Here is a 24,481-nt window from a genome sequence, read left to right on the forward strand (position 1 = left end):
CCGTGGGTAGCATTTGTTAGGTGCGCACTTTATCGGAAGTAGTTAAGTCGAGTGATTTTTATGTAAACGTACTGTGCCCATCGGAAACAGTTTGTTGTTGCACGTTTTAAACGCAGAGAGGGCGGAGGAGAAATTTAATTGTGTTGAAAGGAGCGCTTTTTATCATTTCGGGTTTCGTTTTGGTTTAGTGGCGTTTTGTAATGCGCATAGCATACTTTGCGGCGTAAACGATAAACGTATCCATTTCAAATGACTGTCACCGGAGGTGTGTGTTTTTTGTCTTGTCTATCATTATTCTATGCAAATCTTCTTAACGTTCATCGAGGCATTGAGTGGAGAAGCAAAATACATTGTTACTACCTAACTATCCATTATGCCAAAACCCTTTTCTATGAATCTCAACTACCTTCCGAGTAGCAGGGAGAGGCAACAAAGAGCGAGTAGCAAAACCTTCCACGAGACCACGTCAACGCCGGTTGATAAATATTATGTTTCGGTTTCAGGTCGAGTTTGCTCGATCCTTCGCCCGAACACGGCAACGGGGGTTTTCCCGCTAACAGGATCGTACACCGCAACTGACAAAGCCCGGCCAGAAGGAATGCTACCAATCTGTCAATCAAACCGATGCCGAAAGGACGAACGTGGAACGAGGACCTTGACCGCGCTGTCTCCGGCCATGGCTCCATGGAGCTTCATCATTACGCCGAATGCAACAAATTATCGATTATTCAGTCAACGGTGGAAAAGGTTCGTTTTTTTTTCTTTCTTTTGGTTTGATTCGGTGAAAGGTTCGTGATAAGCGGAACTAATGGATGAAGGTGGCCCGCAAAGGTGAGCGTTAATGGACCCGGGCCCTGCTTAGACTTTGTGGTAACGTTGGTTGGTCGGTGAGCTGCTGCTCATTAGCACACGGGGTTTGGTTTTGTAAGGACGAGTCAAAAGCATATTTGCACCGGTGACAGCTTTGGGGCATTTGGGGTTGAAACTCTTCATTCCAAAAAGTATTTCAACTCTACTGATTTGTTTTCTTAGTTAGAACAATTTTGAACAAAATTTAGCATCGACGAAGACAATTCATCATTCTCAATTTATTAGCAAGTTTCGTGCGGTTTCTCTTTGTAGACGGATGCACCCTTAGCTTCCGAAAATACAGATAAGTGATAAATTGGTTTTTCTGGTTAAAAATGGAAGGAATAAAGTTAACGTTCATCTGCCATTTGCTCTGACTTTTTCTTTACCACCCTCTTCACTCCCGGCTCGTTAAGCATCGGTCGTAAATTTGATGCCGTTAAATAACAATAGACATTTTTCATCTAGATCATTACAATTATGACCATTATTGATCGATAGCAGTTATTTTTACGCTGACAGTTTTGGTTCGGCTAGGTGACAGTGAACAAATGAGCGCAACTGATCAGGGGGATTGATTATCTTATTGTTGCCTCATTGATTTTCAGCTATACCAAACGGTGGAAAATAAACAAAAAGTGCCATAAAACAAAGATTTTGTTTAGCGGTTTGCATAACTTTAGGCGGTGTGTTTAGTGTATCGAAATATATCTTTCTGAAATGATAAATTAATTTAAATCTACTACATTTTTCCACTTGTTTCTTCCATAGAGCTATCGCGAAAAACATACTCATTGCGCTTTGCCCAAAGCTTTAACCCAATGCACACTCCTTAGGTCCTCCGGCTGATTCCTTTCCCGTAAACATCGTAAAGGTTATGACTGTGTAGATTCGTTGCCAGCGTAACGCACACCTTCAAAAACAAGTAACAGCTTCCGGGAAAGTGAAGAATCACATTTTCCACTCAGCTGCAGCTCGTCGCAACATCAAACGCCAACAACAACATCAAACGGTAGCTCATTTGTTTGGTCCCAAAGCTAGCTCACCTCGTACAGAAAGGTAAACACAGCAAGGAACCTTATGGTGTGGTTTTGTTTTTGAAAATTGGAGCTATATTAAATTACCTTTCCAGTTACTAATAAAACAAGCCAAGTGCAACATATTTTCATTACAACATCTTTAATAAATTTCATCTCTAAATAACCTCCTCCACGTTAATACCGCTGGCGGGTCTAACATGCAATATGGCAAACTGCCAAGAACAGGGCATCGCTTACTAATCGACCATCTGCCGACCATACTTATGGGCGGTAAATTGTTTCCCTGGAAGCCACTGGACGACACGGATATTGTAGAACATTTCCCATACATGTTTTAAATGGGGCGCACAAGCTCGGAAGCCCATCGAAGATGGGACAAACAGCCCAGAGAGCTCGTCCCCTTTCTCGTTAACGAAATTATACTTTTTCCTTCCGGCATTTCCACTGAATGCTCCAGAGCTCGACCCTGGGATACCACTCCACTGATCGAACAAAACCATCTTTCTCTCTTTCTTGCGCCATCTCTCGGCTGGAAAGAAAACCTTGGACTGTGCCGAACAGGAATTGCAAGTTGGAAGCGCATGAAAATATGACGGTTTGGTACAAAAATTAATAATCGAACAGATAAAACGTGCCCACTGGAAGAGCATAGGAGCGGGGCTAGCGGAGGGCTATGTCTGCTTGAAAGATAAACCTACACCCTTAAGCAGGTCCCCAGATGTTGCCTCCAGAGGCAAAGGTTCACGGAACCACTGGCACAGCGCTTGTATGCCCGGAAGGATCTGGTGGACCTTTTTATAAGGAATATCTGTCCATTTTGGAAAAGCGGCGTCTTCCGAACAAGTTGGGGCTATTCATACACAGACAACAGGGGGAGCTGGCTGGGTCGTCTGGGTAAAGGGAACGACCTACCACAACCACCACCAAGCCAGTGGAGGTCTTCCAACACCAACAACGACGAGGCGTACGTTGAAGTTTACACACCTCGGGCAACCACACACTGCGGAGTAAAGGTTAGATGCTTCTGTGGCTTCCAAAGTTCGGTCACCCAGCAATGGTGTGGATGTGTGGCTGTGTCGGTGTGTAAGTGTGTCCTTCAAGGCATACCTTTCCTTCAGGAAAAGCTCACATCCTGTGTACGGAAAGCGGTAAAAAATCGAGGAAACCATAGCAGTAGCCTTGACAACCAGCTACATCCAGCTTATAGAAATCATTGAAGGAATCGTTGGATATTGGAGCGACGAGTGTGCTTTTGAAACTGTTGTCACTGTTCTTAAAAGGCTCTGCGATACGATCCTCTGCAACGTAGCTATTGCCTGGTTGCGAAGAAAAACTAAAAAGCTTTAGCATCTTCAGCGAATGATGGTAGCAAAGCTTTTGAGGATTATACTTCTATTGGTGATTTGTCGAATCTTATAATCACTACCACCACAATCCTACAAGTAACATTCAATTTTCAATCTATTTTATCAACTTCTAAACCATCTTTTCATGCTTCCTACAGTACATCAAAGGTATGTTTGCTCTCAATACACATATAAAAAACACATCTATTCTCATGCATTAGCAAGCTGCTGATGCTGACGATGTGTGGTGCTAGCTCCGTGGGAACAAATATGATGGAGGCACATAACTATTTAGAAGCCCACTGTGCAGTTCGCGTGGCTCGTACGCAGAGTACGAGCTGTCAGCAAGAGCTGTCAGAATTCCGTGGCTTGAAACGACCTTCCTGTTTGGCGCCCATTTTGAGAGCAGACCGATTTGAAAAGTAAAAATAAAGAAATTGAACAAAACGCTAAAGTGGTGACCCCGACGTGATCCGTCAATATTTTTCACAATTACGAACGAATTCAAACAATGGAGAACCGAGAACGCACTGTACCGTGTGCTCAGCATGTTATGCTGGTGAAAGTGTAGCATCATCATCATCATCATCCGCGGCTGTTGCAGCAATTGCTACCCCCGCGTCTAACCCACCAGTTTGGCCGACACCAACATTGACGCATATTTTATGTCCCTCGAGTTTTGGTTTGCTGCATCTGGAATCACCGCCCAACATGACTCTCAACGGTACAATATCGTCATGGCCAGGTTCCCCCGCAGAAACTTGGTGAACTTCGCACAATTGTCGAGAATACTCCAACTAGTGGAAAATACCCATATATCAAATCAAAGTTGACGGAACATTTCGCTGACAGCCAGCAGCGGCGTTTGCATCGTGTGTTGTCTGAAATGCCCCTTGGAGATTTAAAGCCTAGCCATCTTTTTAACGAGATGAAGCGAGTTGCCGGCGATTCTCTAGGGGACACCTTGCTGCTAGACTTATGGGCAGCTCGACTTCCTGCTCATGCCCAAGCAGCAGTAATTGCTTCGCGTGGTGATGCCGCTGACAAGACGACTATAGCTGATGCTATTGTCGAATCTATGAGCTTACGAAATATTAGCTCTATCGGTCAGGAAACAACTACAACTGCTCTCAATGTAACATCGAGTGATCAACAGATTCAGGATCTTAAATTGGCAATCGACGCATTATCGAAACGATTTGACAAGATCCATCCTAATAACCCCCAAGGTCGATCCCGTTCTCGCGCACGTAGTACGGATGCTGATCGCGCTAGAGACACATCAAATGGGCCATGCTGGTATCATCGTACTTACGGAAGTAATGCTAGAGTATGTCGCGCACCTTGCTCTGTAGGTAATTGGCCTTCTTCCAGCCAGCAATGACGCCACTCTGCTGATGCTGTGGAGGAAAATGGCGAACTTTCCTCGGCAGCCACAATCTGTCGACTGAAAATTGCAGATTGTTCTACTAATATGCAATTTCTTATCGATACTGGAGCGGATGTTTCCGTCGTTCCAAAAGGATTAAAATCAGCCAGAGTAAAGCCTTCGTCTATCCAATTGTTCGCCGCTAATGGAACTGCTATTGAAGTATACGGTGAAGTGTTACTGAAAGTAAACCTCGGCCTCCGTCGTGAATTTGTGTGGTCGTTTCTCATTGCTGATGTCTCAACGGGTATCATCGGAGCAGATTTTTTACGGAAGTTTGATCTTCTTATTGACTTAAAACGTGGCCGCCTCATAGACAACACTACCAATTTAGAGTCACGTGGTTTTCTTACCAGAGATATTGACATTTCGGTGAAAACTTTTTCCGCGGCGTCGCCATTTGTAGATTTACTAACTGAATTTCCACAAATAACACACCTCGCCCCTATGGGTACAACAACTAAGTCTTCTGTTATGCATAGAATTGAAACGACTGGCCAGCCTGTATATGCTAGACCTCGAAGACTTTCACCAGAAAAATTCGAAGCAGCCCGTAACGAATTCGAACTTTTGATGAAATTGGGAATATGTCGTCCATCAAGCAGCAATTGGGCTAGCCCTCTCCACATGGTCAAGAAAGCAGATGGAACATGGCGACCATGTGGAGACTATCGTGCTCTTAATGCTCAAACTGTTCCGGACCGATATCCGTTGCCGTATCTCCAGGATTTTACATCAATGTTACAAGGTAAATGCATATTTTCTAAAATTGATCTACAAAAAGCATTTCATCAAGTTCCTATACATCCGGATGATATTCCGAAAACAGCTATTACGACGCCGTTCGGAATGTACGAATTTTTATTCATGACGTTCGGTTTGCGCAACGCGGCTCAAACCTTTCAGCGATTGATACATGAAGTTGTGCGTGGCTTAGAGTTTGTGTTCCCTTATGTCGACGACCTTTTTGTAGCGTCCAATTCTCTCGATGAACATAAACAACATCTGAGACAGTTGTTTGAGAGACTAAATGATCACAATCTGACCATTAATGTAGCTAAATGTGAATTTGGTCGCGATAAGCTCAATTTTTGGGTCACGCTGTATCTGCTGAAGGAATTCGCCCATTACCTGATCGTGTACTAGCCATCCAAAACTTTAACCTTCCGTCGACAGTAAAGGAACTTAAACGATTCCTGGCAATAATCAATTTTTATCGAAGGTTCATTCCTCATGCCATTGAAGCTCAAATTCCATTATTGAACATGATCCCGGGAAATAAACGAAACGACTGCTCTCCTTTGTCCTGGACTGACAACACTCTTGCAGCTTTCGATCAATGTAAACAACAACTCGCACAAGCCACCTTATTATCTCATCCTGCTAAATCTGCTGAGCTTTCTCTTGGGTTGATGCCTCAGACATTGCCGCTGGTGCTGTATTACATCAAATTGTGGAGGGAAACGTTCAACCCCTGGGATTCTTTTCCAAAAAATTTGATAAAGCGCAGCTGCGGTATAGTACTTACGATCGAGAATTATCAGCAATATATTTGGCAGTGCGTCACTTTAAGTATATGCTGGAAGGGCGCAGCTGTCATATTTACACTGATCATAAACCCATTATATATGCATTTCGCCAAAAACTCGACAAAGCTTCTGATCGGCAAGCCCGTCAACTAGATTTCATAGGCCAAATAACTACTGACATACGCCACATAAATGGTACAGAAAATATCGTCGCCGATCTGCTGTCTCGCATATCAGCTATACACACATTGCCTTCGATGGATTTGTTGCGCTGGCAAATGATCAAAAAAATGACGAGGAACTCCGCAAGATATTGCAAGGTACAACTGAATCGTCGCTGCAATTAAAATTAATTGAGATTCCAGGCAGTAACACACAATTATATTGTGATTGCTCTACTAATCGTATTCGGCCGTATGTCACACCATCATTTCGAAATATTGCGCTGCGAGCGGTACATAATTTATCGCATCCTGGGACACGAAGCACAGCCAAATTGATGACCGAAAGATTCGTTTGGCCAAATATTCGAAAAGATAGCATTGCCTTTGCGAGAAGTTGTATACAATGCCAACGTTCAAAAATATCAAGGCATACTCAATCACCATTATCCCAATACCCTTCTCCAGACGATCGATTTTCCCATATTAACATCGACATAGTTGGTCCTTTTCCAATCAGCAGAGGAAATAGGTACTGCTTGACTATAATCGATAGATTTACTCGATGGCCAGAGGCTTTACCTATTCCGGACATGACTGCTTCTACAATAGCTGATGCTCTAGTTTCGGGATGGATTGCGCGTTTTGGTGTACCGAAATATATTACTTCTGATCAAGGTAGACAATTTGAGTCATCACTCTTCTTGGAATTAAACCGCCTGTTAGGTTCAACTCACCTGCGTACAACTGCATACCATCCTCAAAGCAATGGAATCATCGAAAGATTCCATAGAACATTTAAAGCAGCTCTTCTCTGCCACGATAATGAACACTGGTGTGAAAATCTCGCAGTGATACTACTTGGCTTAAGAACAACATACAAAGAAGATATTAAAGCATCACCAGCTGAGATGGTTTATGGTACCACACTTCGTATTCCCTCCGAATTTTCAACGATATTGGCGAAAAAACAAATGAAGCTGAGTTTGTAGCTAATTTACGAAATGCCATGCGATCATTACGCCCCAGACAAACCTCATGGCATGGTTCTCGGAATATTTTTATTCCCACCGAACTAAAATCATGTAAATTCGTCTTTATTCGCAATGATTCCATACGACCAACACTTTCACCACCGTACGAAGGGCCTTATGAGGTTATGGATCGAACAGAAAAAATCTTCAAGGTCAACGTGAAAGGTCGTACAGTATCTATATCAATAGACCGCCTCAAACCAGCCCACATCCTACAAGAATCTTCTGCAAGTGTTCCTGCTCCACCTACCAGTTCTTCTGAGTTACCACCGACTAGAACCACTCGTTCAGGCCGAAGAGTGGTGTTTCCTACCCATCTTCAACAGTACGTATCCTAGTCTGGAAGGGGAGTACTGTAGCAGCCCACTGTGCAGTTCGCGTGGCTCGTACGCAGAGTACGAGCTGTCATCAAGAGCTGTCAGAATTCCGTGGCGTGAACGACCATTCTGTTTGGCGCCATTTTGAGAGCAGACCGATTTGGAAAAGTAAAAATAAAGAAAATTGAACAAAACGCTAAAGAAAAGAATAGAAAAGTAACTTTCATTATAGCAAAAATGTTGAATAAATTGCATAGATATAGGCGTTTAACAACTCGCTTGAGCTCAACTCTATGACGAGTGTACTAATAACATTAAAATAATAATCAATTGTTTAATAATTACAAATTGTCTTAGCAACTGCATAGTTACAGGCGTCTAATTATTGTAACAGCGCGATTTGATTCATCTTGGAATGTTTTAGGAAGAATATTGAAATGATAATGAAACGTTTAATTAAACCACTTGATTAGTTGGTTCAATTACATAAAGATTGCACTAAGAATACTAAAATTAAAACAATATAAAAATAAATAAAACAAAACATATAAACAATAAAAAATGTGTAATAATGCCTAATTGCCGTATCGATTGCATAGCTAAAGGCGTTGAGTTAACCATTTCAGTGTTTTTCTACCTTTAAGCTAAACATTCCTATTAGAATCTAAAGTGAAATAAAATCAAAACATGCGCAACACAATGTGAAAGCAAACCCACCCCTGCATGTTGCGTTCATTTTCCCTTGCGCAAACATGACCATACCGCGCATAAGGTGTAAGGTGCACATTACAGTTTTTTCTTGGAACCGCTTGAAAACCATTATCGTGGGCAGACATCGCGGACAGGAAACAATATATGCACCCAGCACGGGTGAAACAATGTCACCCGATCGGTTTCGCATTACTGGCCCCGCGCTGTCGGGGGGACAAGAATGGATGCACTCCGAGCCAGCATTGTCAGTTGCATATGTTACCAAACGATCCGCCACGATAAGATCTTCAAAGTTTTGTGCAAACTCACTCCGCACACCCGGCTGCACCGTTTAAATGGCTCGACGTTTTGCAAAACAAACGTTAACATTGGTCGCCGCGTCACAATTCATATGAAAATTATGATCGACTTTACCGATCCGGCCCGATCCACGGGTTGCTCGCTGCTACTCAAAGGTAATTTAATAATTGAAACTAAACATACAAGTCCGATTCCTCCTCTTCCCGCACCGTCACACAAACCGTTTGTGTTCTTCCATGGGCGATTATAATAAAATGAAAGCGAAACGAGGCAGGCAGCGCAAAGGCGCAACATTTCAAACCGGTGTGATGGGAAGGTAGGTTTGCTGAAGCGTATCGTTAGCATCGTTAGAGTATTTTTCTGGTGTAGTTTTTTGTTTTGTTTTCTTTCACAAAATGGCATTTTTATGATCGTCCAGAGCGTTTTGTCGCTCCACCACTGTTCCACCCGTTCCACCGAAGATTGCTTATCGCGAATCGATCGCGAAGATCGTCTTGGGCGCGAGTGAAAGACGCCGTTCAAAACCGTGACCTTCAAACTTTTATAGGTGCCATATACAAGCTCCAATCTGACCCGGGCGTGTCTGTGGTGGCTCCGAGACGAAGATATTTATGAGTTTACGGGCCCCGTTTTGAGACGGGTGAGACATGGAGCCACTACGCGGCCCATTGAAACATTCACACCATGTTGGGAGCTGTTTTTCGCTCTCTCTACTTCCTTATGCTCCACGCCACAAAATCAGTCACTTTTATAGAGCTTCCCGAAAATTCACGATCACGCTTTATGGCCAGAAGCAAAGGGAGGGGTGTATGATAAGTCGCACAAAATCAGCCTTAATTATTTAATAGGCATTTTATTTTCCGTCCCAAAGCAGACTTCACTCAAAAAAAAGGAAAAAAACGAGAAATAAAACGCAAGACTCACACCAAGTTAATTGAAAAAAGGGAACATTGAACCGTTTATCTGGTTGAGCCAGCGGACCGCTTTGTATAGATCATGATGACCGAGCGAACGGTTGAGTTTGAGAGTAAATGAGTTTTCTAAAACCCCGAAAAACGACGATCTAATCAAGAATGGAGAGGAAGGAAAAAGCACGGGAAAACTCCGGACCAGATAATGGACGGCATAATCCGCCGTAAACATTGACCTGCTTTGAATACGCCTAATTTCACTGCCCAGCATGATGGTTTAGTGCTAAAACCGTCGGGAGAAAAACAAAACCACCCGTACTAAGATGACGACCTGAACGCTTCTGTTTGCAATTCCTGTGTTGCTTCCGGGAGGGCTTAGGGAAGTAACTGACTCCCGGAACGGCTCATTTCTTGCGGGCTGCCCTTTGTACAGTACAACTACACACACACACACACGCTGGTTTCCTCTGTATGATTTCCTCCATACGCGCAAATCGGGTGCAGCTATAATAAGCCAAACTATGCGGGTTCGTGGTATGAAGATCATGTATTTACCGAAAAATTCGGCCATTGCCGGCTTCTTCGGTGTGACCAACATGGAGGGAGGAGGAGGTAGCTTCCTTTTACCCATACATCAACTAGAGACCATGGCCACTAAAATCGGGTTGAATTGCATGGTAATTTGAAGCTACCATTCATCCCGATCTGGCGATGCTGATTCCTGGCTAGTAACACTCTTTTTCCTCCCGGGAGGAACTGATTTTCAAATTCGATCAATTTTTTTTCGCGCAGCTTGGCTTGCTGTTGGGATTGTATGCAATTTTGCTACGGTTGGGATTGGGGAAGCAACCTGTGATTTGTGGCCGTGCATGAAAGCGGGTTTGTTGAGGATGCAGTTTTTCTGCTTCCCGTTGTGGGCGCGCTAATAAACGGGCCACTCACTGGGAAGAGAATTAGCACATGTATCAGCAGCCCAGGCCAGGGCCTAATTACACGATCATCTTGCCGCTCTTGGGGGCTTGTGAGGCTTCAGTGGGAGATGCGGAGATCACACACACCCGTGTATTGTGGACGTGGAACAGTGGTGGGGCAAAAGGATCTGGTCTGGATTCTTGTGCCAGGTGATGGGCCCTGTGCGAAAGTAGCGAAGAACAACAGTTAAAGCCTTCCCAAAGCGGATACGATCCTGACAGTGAACAGAGGATCATTGAGACAGCTCTGAAGAAGCTTGGAATTAATGTTAAAATACAGACACACACACAAAACAGGCTTTGATATGTAGAAACATACAACAGATGCAAAAAGGATGAAAAACTGCAAAAGGCGGGAAGAAAAACAAAACGAAATCGATGTGCGCCCCTCGGGAAGGGTGGAATGGTTCCAATTATGCAAGCGTGTTCGTTCATGGGAACTCTGATGCGCATCGGACAGCGCATTTCCAAGCAGGGATTGGCAAATGGCTTCCCTGGAATAATAAGCGAGCGCACTGAGTAAAAATGTGAGTGTGAGCTGAATTTTTAAAGTGAGTTCGTAGATACAATGTGATATGATATTTTTTTAGGAAAAGTTTAAAATTGATTCCTCTTATTCATACTGATTCAAGGAGTTCAAGAACCCAACAAAAACAGAGACGCTATTGTCAAGGGTAGGGGAGTGAGTGATCAAATCAAATCAATCTAAATCAAATAATTTTGCTACCAAGAAGTTTGCGATCAAGACTTTTGCGACCAAGTTATTTGCAATTCTTGCGACAAACTTCTTGGTCGCAAACTTCTTGGTCGCAAACTTCTTGGGCGCAAACTTCTTGGTCGCAAACTTCTTGGGCGCACAAATGTTGGTGGCAAAATTTTGTTCGGATACTTGTGGTCGCAAACTTCTTTGTCGCAATCTTCTTGGGCGCAAATTTATTGGTCGAAAACTTCTTCAAAATTGTTGCGACCAGAGTAATAGTAGCTTAATTAATTGAATAAGAAACAGTTGGAGTTGGAAATAATAAAAGCAAATAAAAAAGAATTGATAACCCTTTAACGAAAAGAATCACTTAAGCTGCAACGACGATCACTACAACAGCAGCAACAAAAAAAGCTAAAATGCAATTTTATATTTCCGCTGCCCAAAACTGCTAAAACGAACACACACACAGACAGGCTGGCCCTCCTAATGCGAGATGGCAGAACCATCGTTTGAAACCGTTTTAAAAAGGAATCATCGTGCATCCGAAACAAGCAAAAAAGTTGCATTTTTGACTTACCTTTTCACCCCGAGATGCACTGCTCGTGTAGAGAACATGTTGAGAAAACAGCAAGAAAATGAAATTCGCTCCGTTTTCAGTTCTGTTCTGTTCTTTCCGTTGGCTTTTTTTGCACGCAGAGAGCCACAAACGCACATCGATCAACCGTTGCTGCACTTTTGATCTGATTCTTCCCATTTCACTTCCCACCCCCCCCCCCCCCCCTCTTTCTGAAATGGTTTTCATTTGTTTTCTGATTTTGATTTTTTGTTTTGCTTTATTTTTGTTCAGTTTTGTTCCAGATTTTTGTGTGTTTTCAATTTATTTCTGCACTTTTTTTTGCGCACTCGAGGCGAGATTTGGCTTCAATCAGAGTTACGATACCGGGCAAACGGGCTTCAGCATAAGCGTTTAAAGAGAGCAAGAGAATCGCAATCTTTCGAACGGTGCCACCACCACCACCCTCCACAGGCCCAGAACGGAAACTGCAGCGAACGTGGGAAAACCGATTACAGTTTTTGGTCGTTGCCGGGCCTGCTTACGGTCTAAGACAAACGTAATGGGGTTTATGTTTCCTCTTTTTGGCTGGCTTTGTTTTGGGTAACTTTGTACTCCACCATCAAGCCAACGATAAGACTGACATTCAACAATGGATTGAAAGTAACAGACACACAAATAATAATAAAAACAATGATAAATGTTGTGTCTCCTTCAACGGAAGTCTAAGTGCAACAAGGCACTGGTGACCACTACCAGCTTCCCCATTTCCACAACCAGTAGGCACCGTAGTGGCCCAATTTTTAAAACCACAAAACTGCACCAACTCCACCATCACCACAACCGGCTTGACCATGGGGCTGGATGAAAAACGATGACAATAATTGCTAATAATCGGTCGGTTCCTCGCTTCCTCATTCCTAGAGCGTTATTGTTTCCCCTTTCCCACCACCTAAAACCACACCCGCGCGCGCGCAAAAGTGCAGCGATCCAAAACCACATGGTGCACACGTGCAGTCCATGCTGCGCACCCTACCTCCCATCTGCACGACTATCTGCGATGTTCTATATTCATCGCTTCAAAATCAGATCAGAGTCACCCCGGCGGGATAAAACACATGTGACAGTAAAGCAGAAGCGACACGCGGCATCAAAGTAGCGTAGGCGCTTGGACGTGTGTCGGTGAACGATGGTTAGCTCCTCCCAGCAGCTCCTTTGATGCACCACCGATACAAACCCAGGCAATGGATCATGTAATTATCCCTCGGCCTTGGTGTAGGTAAGTAGGAAACGCTTCAAACGGTTGGCTTTTTTTCACTTCCAAACCGAACCCATTGCAGGTGCCTTCTAATTAAAGCGACAAGCGTGCGTGAACGCTCCCCCCTCATTCAGTTTCTGGGTCACCGCGATGCCCTTAGCGCAAGCAGACACACTGGACTGGACCGGCGAAATGCAATAAATCGGATCACTGTTCCAATTTGCCGTGTACCGTCAACCGGTTTCCCTCCTCTCCCCTTTGGGTGGAAATCGCTCGTTATCACGTGAGTTCTCCGGCCCGATCCCAAGAGCGCGCGCGCGCTTGGTTTAAGTAGTAGCCGCTGAGAGTTGCCCGCGCGCACGCCCAAAGAACGATCGAACCGTTTGCTGTAATCAGGAGGAAATTAATTGGTTTTAAATTAGTCGCGCGATATAAAGCTTCTCCTTATCTGAAGGGCGCACGATCGAACGGGCTCGATCGAGACGCCACATGGAGTGTGTGTGAGAAAGTTGCGCTATTAAAAGAAACAGCTTTGCGCGCAGCAACTGTTTGGAATGGTGTGGTGCCTCTTTAACACTTGTTGGCACGAAAAGCTCCCTTTTAGTGGATGGGGCGGTTGGTCTACTACCTCAAAAAAATAAACATTTATTCTCCCGGTGTGGTCAGCAGCCCAACCCATTCTTCTTTAGCTGGAATGTCGTTTATCCCTTGTGTGCTAAACAAGCAGGCCGAGCGTTAAAGCGTTCAGCAAACCAAACACTCCCGAGAAGAGGAAACAGGCAAGGGTCAATTGATTTCCATTCAATGCTCTCTCTCTCCATGTCCATCCCAGCAGGCGGTGACAAATTCTTCCATTTCATTTGCTGACAAATTGAACACGATACAAACGTTCCCCTTCCGTCTATGTTCTGCTCCGTCCACTGCTCGGATAAGATCGTTTTCTTCTCCCGTATATATATATTTTTTTGTCACCCGATCTTCACATGTCGTGCCACACATCGTACCTCTTTACGATGTTGTCATCCGTCCCCGTCTTGGGTTTCGATGTGGTTACCGAGCTCGAACACCCACACACGGTGCTGTACGATGTACGATCGCATGTCCGCAAAACGGACACAATGCCGTTACTGTCAACCATCATGCTGACAGAGCAGGCGGGCTAGGAGGCGGGGTGAGATGAGTCCGGCACTGGGTAAAAGTTCAAACCACTGGGACAGGGAACAGGGATTTCCTTCCTAGATTTGCCGGCGCAGCAGATAACGGTTTCGGATGAATGGAATGGAAACAAATTGTCACGTCGTGATCAAAATCCCGGACGCTTGTCTCCGTTCCCGCCGTTCCACGATCACGTCAACGTTTGATCGAACGACATTATTGACATGAAATGGCATGCAAAAACAACAAAAAAACATCCTAGGGTGTTATAGAATTCTTGTCCCGTTGCCCTTTAAAGAGGCGCAAAACAAAATCTAGTTAAAGAATTTAGAAAAAAAAACAAAAGACTTCGCAAGCGACGAACCTTGCGGGCAGCAAGCGACGAACCTCTTTAGAGCACAAAAAAAGCTCCCCAAGCAAATGTCTCAAATTCAATTACGCTAAGTAATTGATTTGAATTTGCGTGTAAACTGGCAATCATCATTAAATGGGGAGCTTTTTTTCTATTAGTATACAGCATCAGCTAACAAAAGAAAAGGCGCAGAACCGTTCGATACGATCAGGACAGCAACCTAAATTCTACAAATTGAGGTAATCGTGTCGTTTCAATCTCAAATCTTCAAACTGAACGGCGCCCCATTGGTCTGAGGCAGATTAAATAAGAATTATTCCGCTGCCCAGAAATAACGATCTTGCAATCCCCGATTTAGCCCACATTTTGGAGGGCACTGAAGCACTTGCTGCAGAAGAACGTACACGGTAGCAATTTTGAACTTTTCTTCCCAAGCGCTTCTTCGCAACGGCCCCGCAATTTGGCCCGCCACGTCTGGTGTATTCTCTGTATGCTAAGCTTCCCGTTTTTATTTTTGAGTTCTTCCACTCGGTCTTGAGGTCAGTCGATTACGTACATGTACGTACGTGTGTACTCGATCCACCAGGTTCCCGCGCGCCCGCGCGCGCTTACACCAGAACTCCGCCTGTACTAGTGTAATCCAATTACCGCAAACAGTTAGAGCAATTTCAAAACGCCCGCCGTTGGGATAAAATCTGGCATTGGCTGAATGCGGGATAGCGGAAAAAACTGTATAAATCGCAATCGAAAGCCAGTACCACAACATGAAAAACACAGCGTCAAACATAAACATACCACGCGCGAGGGATTGGGACAGGATAGCGAGCGAGGAACGAAGGCAACGAAGAGGCAACCGTCTTCGACCTACGACCGGATGGGACGCGGACTGGGAAATCGGGCGTGAACTTCTCCTCTCTTCCAGATCGTGCGGACGTTTGGTCGATCGTGCATATCTCGTCCGATCCGATAGATAAATGTAATCAACCCCGAACCCCGTTGGTGTTCCCGCTGCTGCGGCTGTGGTGGCAGAATCGGCGGCACACTGGAAATTGAAAAACGTGCTTTAATTCAGCCCCCTCCTCCTGTACCCCGCTGTGTGTCATCCGATCATCATCATCGCACCGAGATCCGGTGGTCGATAACTGTGTCGGACTGTGGAGTGTGTGTGTGTGTGTGTGTTTTTTTTTTCGTAAATGTGGAGTGGAAAGCTGCTCGTTTATCTGCACTTTTCAGCATGAAAAGTTGTTGTCGGTGGTGTAGTCGGTGGTGGTTGCGGTCAGTCCGCCTCCGGGAGGATGCTTATAATTAGTGCCAAACGGGCCCAACAGCACAAAAGCACCAAGCAAGAGAGAGGGCAACCGAGCTCCCTCCTGATGCCTCATTAGCTCACGCAACTCCCCGCTTAAATACAACCCATACCCTACACCTACCTAACAGCACCGAGCACTGCTGAGCGACTGATCATGCTAATCATGCTCAAGTGGTTCGAGTTCTACGAAAACCAGCGTACACGCTAAGCCGACCGGGTCGAATAAGTGTCCATTATCTACAGCGCCACCAGCGGCTGCTTTTATCCGTTATCCGACGCGGCTTGGCGATTGATTTTCCGTCCGATGTTGCCAGCCGCTTTTCTTTCCAGCGCACAGGGTCCAGCAGTGTGTACATTTCATGGGAATTTAATTGATTAGCTACGGGGAGATTATTGAACCGTTTCAAAAGACACTTTTTTGGAAGGGGAGAAACAGAAAAAAGATTTTAAAAAATTAGATAATTATTTTAAAAACTAAATAAACAGCGAACCAAACCGATATTTCTCTAAGTTGAATTTTAAAGGGTCGTACAATTTAGTCACAAAAGAGTAACAAAATCAACGTGTTGCTATGGAGTGTCATTGTGCCCGATTCCGATTCGGTGTTCGGAATCAATTCCGGAGCCGATTCCGATGCTGGAATCGATTCCGATTCCGGAGCCGATTCAGGAACCGACTCCGGAGCCGATTCAGGAACCGACTCCGGAGCCGATTCCGGTGTTGACACCGGAGCCGATTTCAGAGTTGACTCCGAAGCTGATTTCAGAGTTGACTCCGGAGCCGATTCCAGAGTTGACTCCGGAGCCGATTCCGAAATTGACTCCGGAGCCGATTTCCGAGTCGTCTCCGGAATCGATACCGCAATCAGAATCGGCTCCGGAATCGGAATTGACCTGGGAATCGCTATTTGCCCCGATAACGGAATCATAATTGACTCCAGCATTAGAATTAGCTCCGGAATGTGAATTTCTGAAGTTCTTGAATTGAAAAAAGAAGTTTTAGAAGCGAAAACAGTCCGGGAAACTCCACGAGAATTGATCTTTTACAAGTAAATTTTGAATTTTTGCGGTTATCAATACGTAGTATGATTCTACTCAAACGCTGGTTCAGTGGCGATACCGAAACTGACTCCGTTTGGAAGCCGATTCTAATATAGTAGCCATTTCCGATTCGAGAGCCGATTTCTAATCCACAACTGATTCCAACTCCGGAGTCGATTCCGATTCTGGAGCCGATTCCGGAATCAATTCCGGAGTCGATTCTGATTCCCGACCCGATTCTGGAATCGATTCCGAAAACTGATTCCGGATCTACTATCCTACTACTATCCAGACATACTATCCGGAATCGATTCCAGAAATCTGCGGAGCTAGCCGAAATCGATTCCGACATAAAATTCATTTTTCCCATCACTAGTTCAGATGTTCTCTTAAGATTAATGGATTCATGTAAACATTCTGGAATTGTATAGGATGATTATTGGTTCGTTTTATTGTGATTTTGTGCATCTCTTTTCTGTGCAATCCTCTTCTCTGTGTCGCATCTACGTCGTGAGGTTTAACGAATGTACTGAACCCACTGAACCTACTGGAACCAAAATTACGACCCGGATCGCTCCGGGCGAAATGTTTCGACGATGAAACTAAATGTTTAAATGGTATTAAATTACCTTATGAATTTCAAATTTCATTATTAAATTCAATGAATTTAATGATTTCCCCTCATTTTACACTAATTATTCCATTTTGTTCTCAGAGAATACGTTTCGCGAATGCATCATCCCTGGTAATAACATTCCCTAATACGTAGCTATTTTCAACACATGCAATTCAATCGTGGCAACAGTATTATTTAGTACTGATATTCATACGTATCTGGTTCAACCAATCATTCAGATGAATCACCTAAGCATTCTAAGGCAAAATGTTCGACAGAGATTCATTCGCTCAAGCAACAAACCCTTTTCTACTGTTATTTATATTATATAGCTCAACAAAGCATTCAGAAGGATCATCTAAGTACTCTAAGACAAAGATTCTGGATGCAAGTGTTGTAATTCCAATATACCCGTGCATTTCCTACAGTACAGGAAACTTTCCGACACGTACACCAGGGATAAGGAGAGCTCATAACATCGCATCTTCCCGCACACATCATAGGATGGATACCGGCTATGCTTACGGTTTAAGTCAGTTTGCAGTTCTCTCATGATCTTTAATGCTAACTTCCGGTTACGGGTTGCTAAGGTTTCGTAAATCCCTTCCTGTTGAATATGACTTATCAAAGTAAAATCACCTCCATATTGGAATGATAGTTCCTTGAATGTACGATAATTGTGCGTACATGCTTCACACGAACATTGAAAGTTGAACAGCAATTGAATAACCCTTTGTCTCAGTACCCGATCATCATCGAGGTGGTGCAATCTGAAAGCATGCGAAAAAAAAGTACTCGTATACTGGGGTTCGGAGCATATTGGTGGTTCAAGCAGTTAGCACTATGCTTCAACTGATTAGGGGAATCGTGCAACCATACGGTGGAACTATGCCATTTTACAATGGAGTTTGGTAACCGTTCCTGTAATTGTAAACAATAAATTAGCTTACCCGTAACTATCGAACAGTTGGCAATCCTTGTCGATCGGGCGGATAACGATCATAGCGCAGCGACCGTCGGCCAAATAAAGCCGCCGTACGTTCGAGGCACAGGAATGGTTCAACATGCTGACCGACGGATAGCAAGCCGCACCATATAGTTTATATTCGAAATATTTCTCCTGCGGTTGACCCTCGTAAAAGGATAACAACTGATGATTACATCGAATGGTTTGCACATGACGAAGGATCAGATCGAACAAAAACTTATCCATTTTAGGGCTTGCTTTGCACTTTGGTCCCAGCTCAATCCTTTCCACCATAGCTTTATGCAGTAGAATCGCAACAAGGATTTGGTACGTATGATCGACCAAACCTCGTCGTTCTTGATTGGTTGGCAGCACGTGCACCGTGTTGTACACGTCCTTCGGTGTGGCCGTCCTCCAGTCCATCGTGAATCCGTTCACCCGGGACTCGTCCAGCGCATCCAGATGGTTTTGCAATGCCACTAGGTCACCATCAAAGATACTGATTGCAGTGGCAGTCGCGCGTAAAGCAGTCGCTGGAAATCTTCCACAAACACTGTACGCATCTCGCATGACGCCACACTCATACCGATGGTACTGGTCGTACGCCTTACTCAAACATTCCGCCGAACAGTACATCACCCAGGTACACCCTTCACACGGTATCAGGGTGAATGGGCGCTCGGCGTGACAAAAATCACACCGCACATAGCGGCAATCTTCCTGCAGCGTTTTCACGAACGGCGTGTCCAGCATCATCACATCGCCCACCTTCAGCCGGCGAGTGGTGACCACATGCCGTCCGTACTGTTCGTTCTGTTGCAGTTGCAGACAGTTGGCCACATGCGGCATGTGCTCGTGGCCCGGGTAGCTAAGCCGTAGTTCTTCCTTCGGTTCCTCTTCCATCCGTTCAGCATCCTGCTTCAAGGCCTTGGCCAACGCTTTCTTAGCTACGGCTTCTCGCTGATTCAGCTTTTCCGCCAACCGTGCCGGATAGTTGGACTCGCGAGCTAGCCGGATGTTCTCCAAACACTCCTCGTACCGGTGCAACTGCAGGCAAACTATCGATCGGTTGGCATAGGCTAGGGACCGTTCCTCCGAATTTGCTTGCGTGTCCGAAAGACTCTCGTTGTACAACACAATAGCTTCGTTCAACCGTTTCACACTCTTGTCTAGCATTTTGTTTCCCCTGATGCGAGAGCAGACCGCAAGGTTCGTGTTCTTTGTATCGTAATAATGTTTTTCCAGATTGGGATGGATAACGCTGCTAAGACAATTTCTTACTATCTCAGCGATCATCTCTACCGATTGTGTCGCATTGGGATTGTTTATAATCGCACTTTGTAAAGAACTTCCAAGCGTTTTATGCCATAGAGTTTCGAACTGCACAGTCAATGACCATTCTTCCTTTTGATAGAATATATTCAAATCAATAAAATGCATTTCCGAGTTCGCATGATAGCGGGGACTGTATACGCTTGGAAAGGCCATGATAGCAACTAACAAATGAAATGTGGCTTTTTTCAACAATTGTGCAAAGGCACCTCGTGGACGACACACTGGCCTACTAGGTTAAGGAGTTTTAGACACTGAAAATGTCGGGTGGTGAAACCAAATACAGGCTGTCCCCGAGATACACGGTTAATGGGGACCGAAAAGGGCCGCAAAATACCGCGTATCTCGAATTTCCGCGTAAGTCGAATCTCGTAATTTGCAGGCAAAATATCACTAATATTCGTGTAATTTTGCAAGTTTTTGCAAGGGGTGGTTTTAGACACCAAATAAATTTTTTGATATGTTTCTACTCAATTGAACATTTTTAAACCTTTTGAAACGGTATTTTACATTCTATGGATTTCTCACATCAGTACAATTTGCTCAAAGAACTGTCAAATTTGGAAAACCGCGTATCTCCGAATCCGCGTATAAGAGGTACCGTGTATCTCGGGGACCGCCTGTACATACACTTCCCCCAGTAGACCACCTTAACACGAAACAACTTAACAGTAAACAAGAGCGAAACAAGCCATCAACAGTAAATGCTAAATGTGCAGAGATATGCAAGCAATATGATGCCACTAAATTGTAATAAACACACTTGTCGCCTGAACAACAACCTATTATTCGTGCGCACATTATCAAAAAGGAATCTTCTTCAACTTCTTTAAGGCGATAGTGTAGCCCTCGTATGTTGTTTTTTGCGAAATAATCAGAGGTTTGTCTATCTCGTTCTATTCCGCTTTATATCCTCTTTCTGTCGTGCTTTGTTTTGCCTTCAGTGTATATCCTCTGGTTGAGGTATCTCAGAGGTTCGTATGTCATGCTTTTGTTTCAACCGCTATCTCAATTACCAAATTTACACCAAATTCTACTCCAGATGCCGACCGATACCGGGAGTGTGATTTTAATTTTCAATTCGAAATCACTTTTTAAATGAAAATGGTAGCAACCTATTTTTTTCTAAATTCCCAATTTTGCCACTAAAGTAAATAAGACAAATACCATAATCTTTACACTCAATTTGAAATTTTCAAATCATGTACATTAAAAAATATTAAATTTTTGATAAGAAAAAGTTCAATTTCCCGAACAAAATGTATGGGATACCCGTAGATCATAGAGTTCAAGGTATAATTTGGCCATTCAGACAACGGTTAACTGTGAGCAGCATTGCCTACCTGTCTCTTAATTGTGTCCACATTGGGAAATTACTCAAAAAGCCCTGTAAACATCCATCTTATTCATTTCGTAGCAAATAGTCCGCAGCAACAGAAAGCTTTTCGAATGCATCATCTATGATAATAACGTCCACCTAATAATAAGCTTCGAAGAATTCATTCAATGTATTCACCACTTTTTCCGCATAAGTTCAACAAATGCAATTCGTTCGTTCGAACGGTATATCCTTTGGTACCGGTGTTCCTATTATCTAGTTCAGCTTGGCAGTACATATTCACAGCTCTATATGCTCAGCCATTACGTCTAATGCAAGTGTTCGAATGTAAAACCATGTCTACCGTGTTACCTCCTATCAATGAAACCACCCTTCTCTGGGCTTACGGGTTGCAGTACTCCCAGTACTTGTAGCTCTCGGACGTATACTGATACGCAACAAAAAGGCTAAAGTCGTAATTAAACATTCTCAACATTATTTCGCCCGCCGGATATCGACGTGCCCTACGGTTTAGATCCGTTTGCAGCTTAGCCTTCACCTCTAGTGCCAGCTTCGGGTCATGCGTTTCCAAAACTTCCTCAAACGAGCACAGTTCCATCGCATCGGCCATAGGCATAGGTGCTCTTGACTGCTGGTTAACTATTTGATTTAGTGTCGGATAATTCGATGCACAGGCTTCACAGGAGCATTCAAAGTTGAACATTACGAACGTGCCTTTTTGTCTGTGTGACCGTTCAAACGAAAAGTGATGCAACCTGAAAGCATACGAAATTTACATTAAATATGCGTAACAAAAAAACGTTATTTTTCCTTACACTCTCCGCTTACCCGTAACTATCGAACAGCTGTTCACCCGGCCCGATCGGGCGAATAACGATCATAGCGCAGCGGCCGTCGCGCAAAATAAGCCGCCGTACGTTCGAGGCACAGGAATGGTTAAACATGCTAACCAACGGATAGCAAGCCGTTCCGTATTCTTTCGCCTGGAACCGCTGCCTGTCCGGGCGGTGCTCGTAGAAGGACAAAAATTGCCGATTTATTCGTATCACTTGCACGTGGCGAAGGATCAAATCGAACAGCAGCTTGCCTATGCTGGGCTTTGCCCGGCTCCGCGGTCCCAGCTCAGTCCTTTCCAGCATGAGCTTGTGTATAATGATCGCCAGGTATACCATGAACACCAGCTGCATAAACGGTCGGCGCTCTTGGTTAGTCGACAGCACGTGCACCGTGTTGTACACATCCTTTGGTGTGGCCGTTCGCCAGTCCATCGTGAATCCATTCACCTGCGGCTCATCCAGCTCGTCCAGATACGCTTGCAGTGCGTCCGGATCGTCATCGAACGTGCCGAACGCGGAGGCTACGGTGCGTACTGCCGTCATGGGACATTTTCCCGCCACTCGCCACAGATCCCGCATGACGCCACACTCATACCGATGGTACTGGCTGTACGCCTTGCCCAAACATTCCGCCGAACAGTACATCACCCAGGTACACCCTTCACACGGTATCAGGGTGAATGGGCGCTCGGCGTGACAAAAATCACACCGCACATGCCGGAGCGGATCGTGCAGCGTTTTCACGAACGGCGTGTCCAGCATCACCACATCGCCCACCTTCAGCCGGCGAGTGGTGACCACATGCCGTCCGTACTGTTCGTTCTGTTGCAGCTGCAGACAGTTGGCCACGTGTGGCATGTGCTCGTGGCCCGGGTAGCTCAACGGCAAGTTCTGGCTTCAGATCATCTTTCTTCTTCTTCTTCTTTTCGTTGCTCTTTGCCAACTCTTCTTTCGCTTGTTCCTCTCGTTTGTCCAGCTTGTCCGCCAACGGGCCGGATAGTTGGCCTCGCGAGCTAGCCGGATGTTCGCCAAACACTCCTCGTACCGGTGCATCTGCAGACACACTACCGATCGGTTGGCATAGGCTAGCGATCGATCCGTCGATCCAGGCTTCGTGTACGTGATGCTTTCGTTGTACAACTTCACAGCTTCGTACAGGCGCTTCACTTTCGGGTCAACCATTTTGTTCCCTTCGGTGCGCAGCTTCGCCGCTTGCTCATCGTACTTCACCTCGTTGTGCAATTGCAGGAATTCTCGATACGGAAACTCGCAAAGGCATTGCTCCACTATCCGAGCGATTATCTGTACCGAATGTTCCGCATGAGGATTGTGTCTAATCGCAATGTCCAAAGCAGGTTCGAGCGAACCGGTCCACAGTTCTTCGAACAGGATGGGTCGTACAGTGTTCCTCCCGCTGCAGAGCGTCCAATACTTCCTGATCGAGGACATTCATTGCGGCTTCGCTCAAAAACGATCGCACACAATATGGTGTAATTCGAGGGTGTGTATTTATGGTTTAATTAGCACAAAAACAATTGTAGCGGCTTCCAAATCTCTGAACAAGCAGAGGCTAACGATGCAAGGATAAACGCGGATTGCTTTGAGCTGTTCGTGCGAATCCGGACACAATGCAACTGATTATTTGACAGATAAAAAGCCGCGCAAAACAAATCCGCGTATCCCCCAGCTGACAAGCTTAATACGAACATAGCGGACGAGCTATCGCTGAATTATTATTTTGCGAATAAAGTACAGTAGAGCGCGTCGATTATTCGGGCAGTTCGGGACCGGACGTGCCGGTAATCGATTTGCACGGATATGGTCCAAGAAGTGTAAAAGTCAATAAATCATAAACCATAACCAATTAAAAAATATCAAATTCATGAAGGAAAATCAAATAGAAATTAAAAAAAAATACAAAAAATAGCATAGAAAGACAAAAATAAATGAAAACAAAATAAAAAAATAACCATGACAAATGACAACTGTCAGGTTAAAATAAAGAGTGGGTAAAACTCTGAAACATTTGAAACGTCAGATGTAGAAGGATACATCCTCACTCGCCGAAGAAGAAAAAGAAGAAGAATAACCATAGGTTTAACAACTGTTCATGAACAAAAATGAATTTCGAAAATACCACTAGATACTACTGAGCTGCACAAAAAACTGGTTGCCCACTTGACTATCGCTGTAAATGTTCGCTGTACGTTTGAACAGCTGTCACGTTTATGCGCACGGTTAAGCCACCCACGGTTAATCCGCCCCGGATAATCGATGTTCTACTGTATTGATATTCTGTCTGGACTTAATTAATTAATTATTTATTTAGAGTATTATATTGTATGGCCAGTATGTGACCGAAACACATCTTAATTATTTATATATTACCTAATCCTAGCATAAAGTAGCAGAAAATCGTTTTT

General features: G+C 44.5%; 1 protein-coding gene and 1 pseudogene across 5 annotated transcripts; both read right to left on the reverse strand.

Annotated features, from left to right (window-relative positions):
* Window positions 1–15,427: 15,427 nt before the first annotated feature.
* On the reverse strand, window positions 15,428–20,157 carry LOC121602201 (SET and MYND domain-containing protein 4-like). 5 transcript variants are annotated; one of them, XM_041930946.1, is made up of 4 exons: window positions 18,535–20,156; window positions 18,110–18,354; window positions 16,050–16,341; window positions 15,428–15,661 (listed from the first exon to the last, which is right to left on the reverse strand). In XM_041930946.1, the coding sequence occupies exons 1-3, from the start codon at window positions 20,037–20,039 to the stop codon at window positions 16,319–16,321; spliced, it is 1,773 nt and encodes a 590-aa protein (XP_041786880.1). In that variant the 5' UTR covers window positions 20,040–20,156; the 3' UTR covers window positions 15,428–15,661; window positions 16,050–16,318. The 5 variants fall into 5 exon arrangements, with proteins under 5 accessions (XP_041786880.1, XP_041786882.1, XP_041786883.1 ...); XM_041930948.1 differs by having other exon boundaries at window positions 18,224–18,354; window positions 18,535–20,155; XM_041930949.1 differs by lacking the exon at window positions 18,110–18,354 and having other exon boundaries at window positions 18,535–20,157.
* Window positions 20,158–21,601: 1,444 nt separating this feature from the next.
* LOC121602200 lies at window positions 21,602–23,507 on the reverse strand (annotated as a pseudogene).
* Window positions 23,508–24,481: the final 974 nt, after the last annotated feature.

Source organism: Anopheles merus, unplaced genomic scaffold, assembly GCF_017562075.2.
Source record: "Anopheles merus strain MAF unplaced genomic scaffold, AmerM5.1 LNR4000354, whole genome shotgun sequence".
In the NCBI taxonomy this organism is placed as follows: domain Eukaryota; kingdom Metazoa; phylum Arthropoda; class Insecta; order Diptera; family Culicidae; genus Anopheles; species Anopheles merus.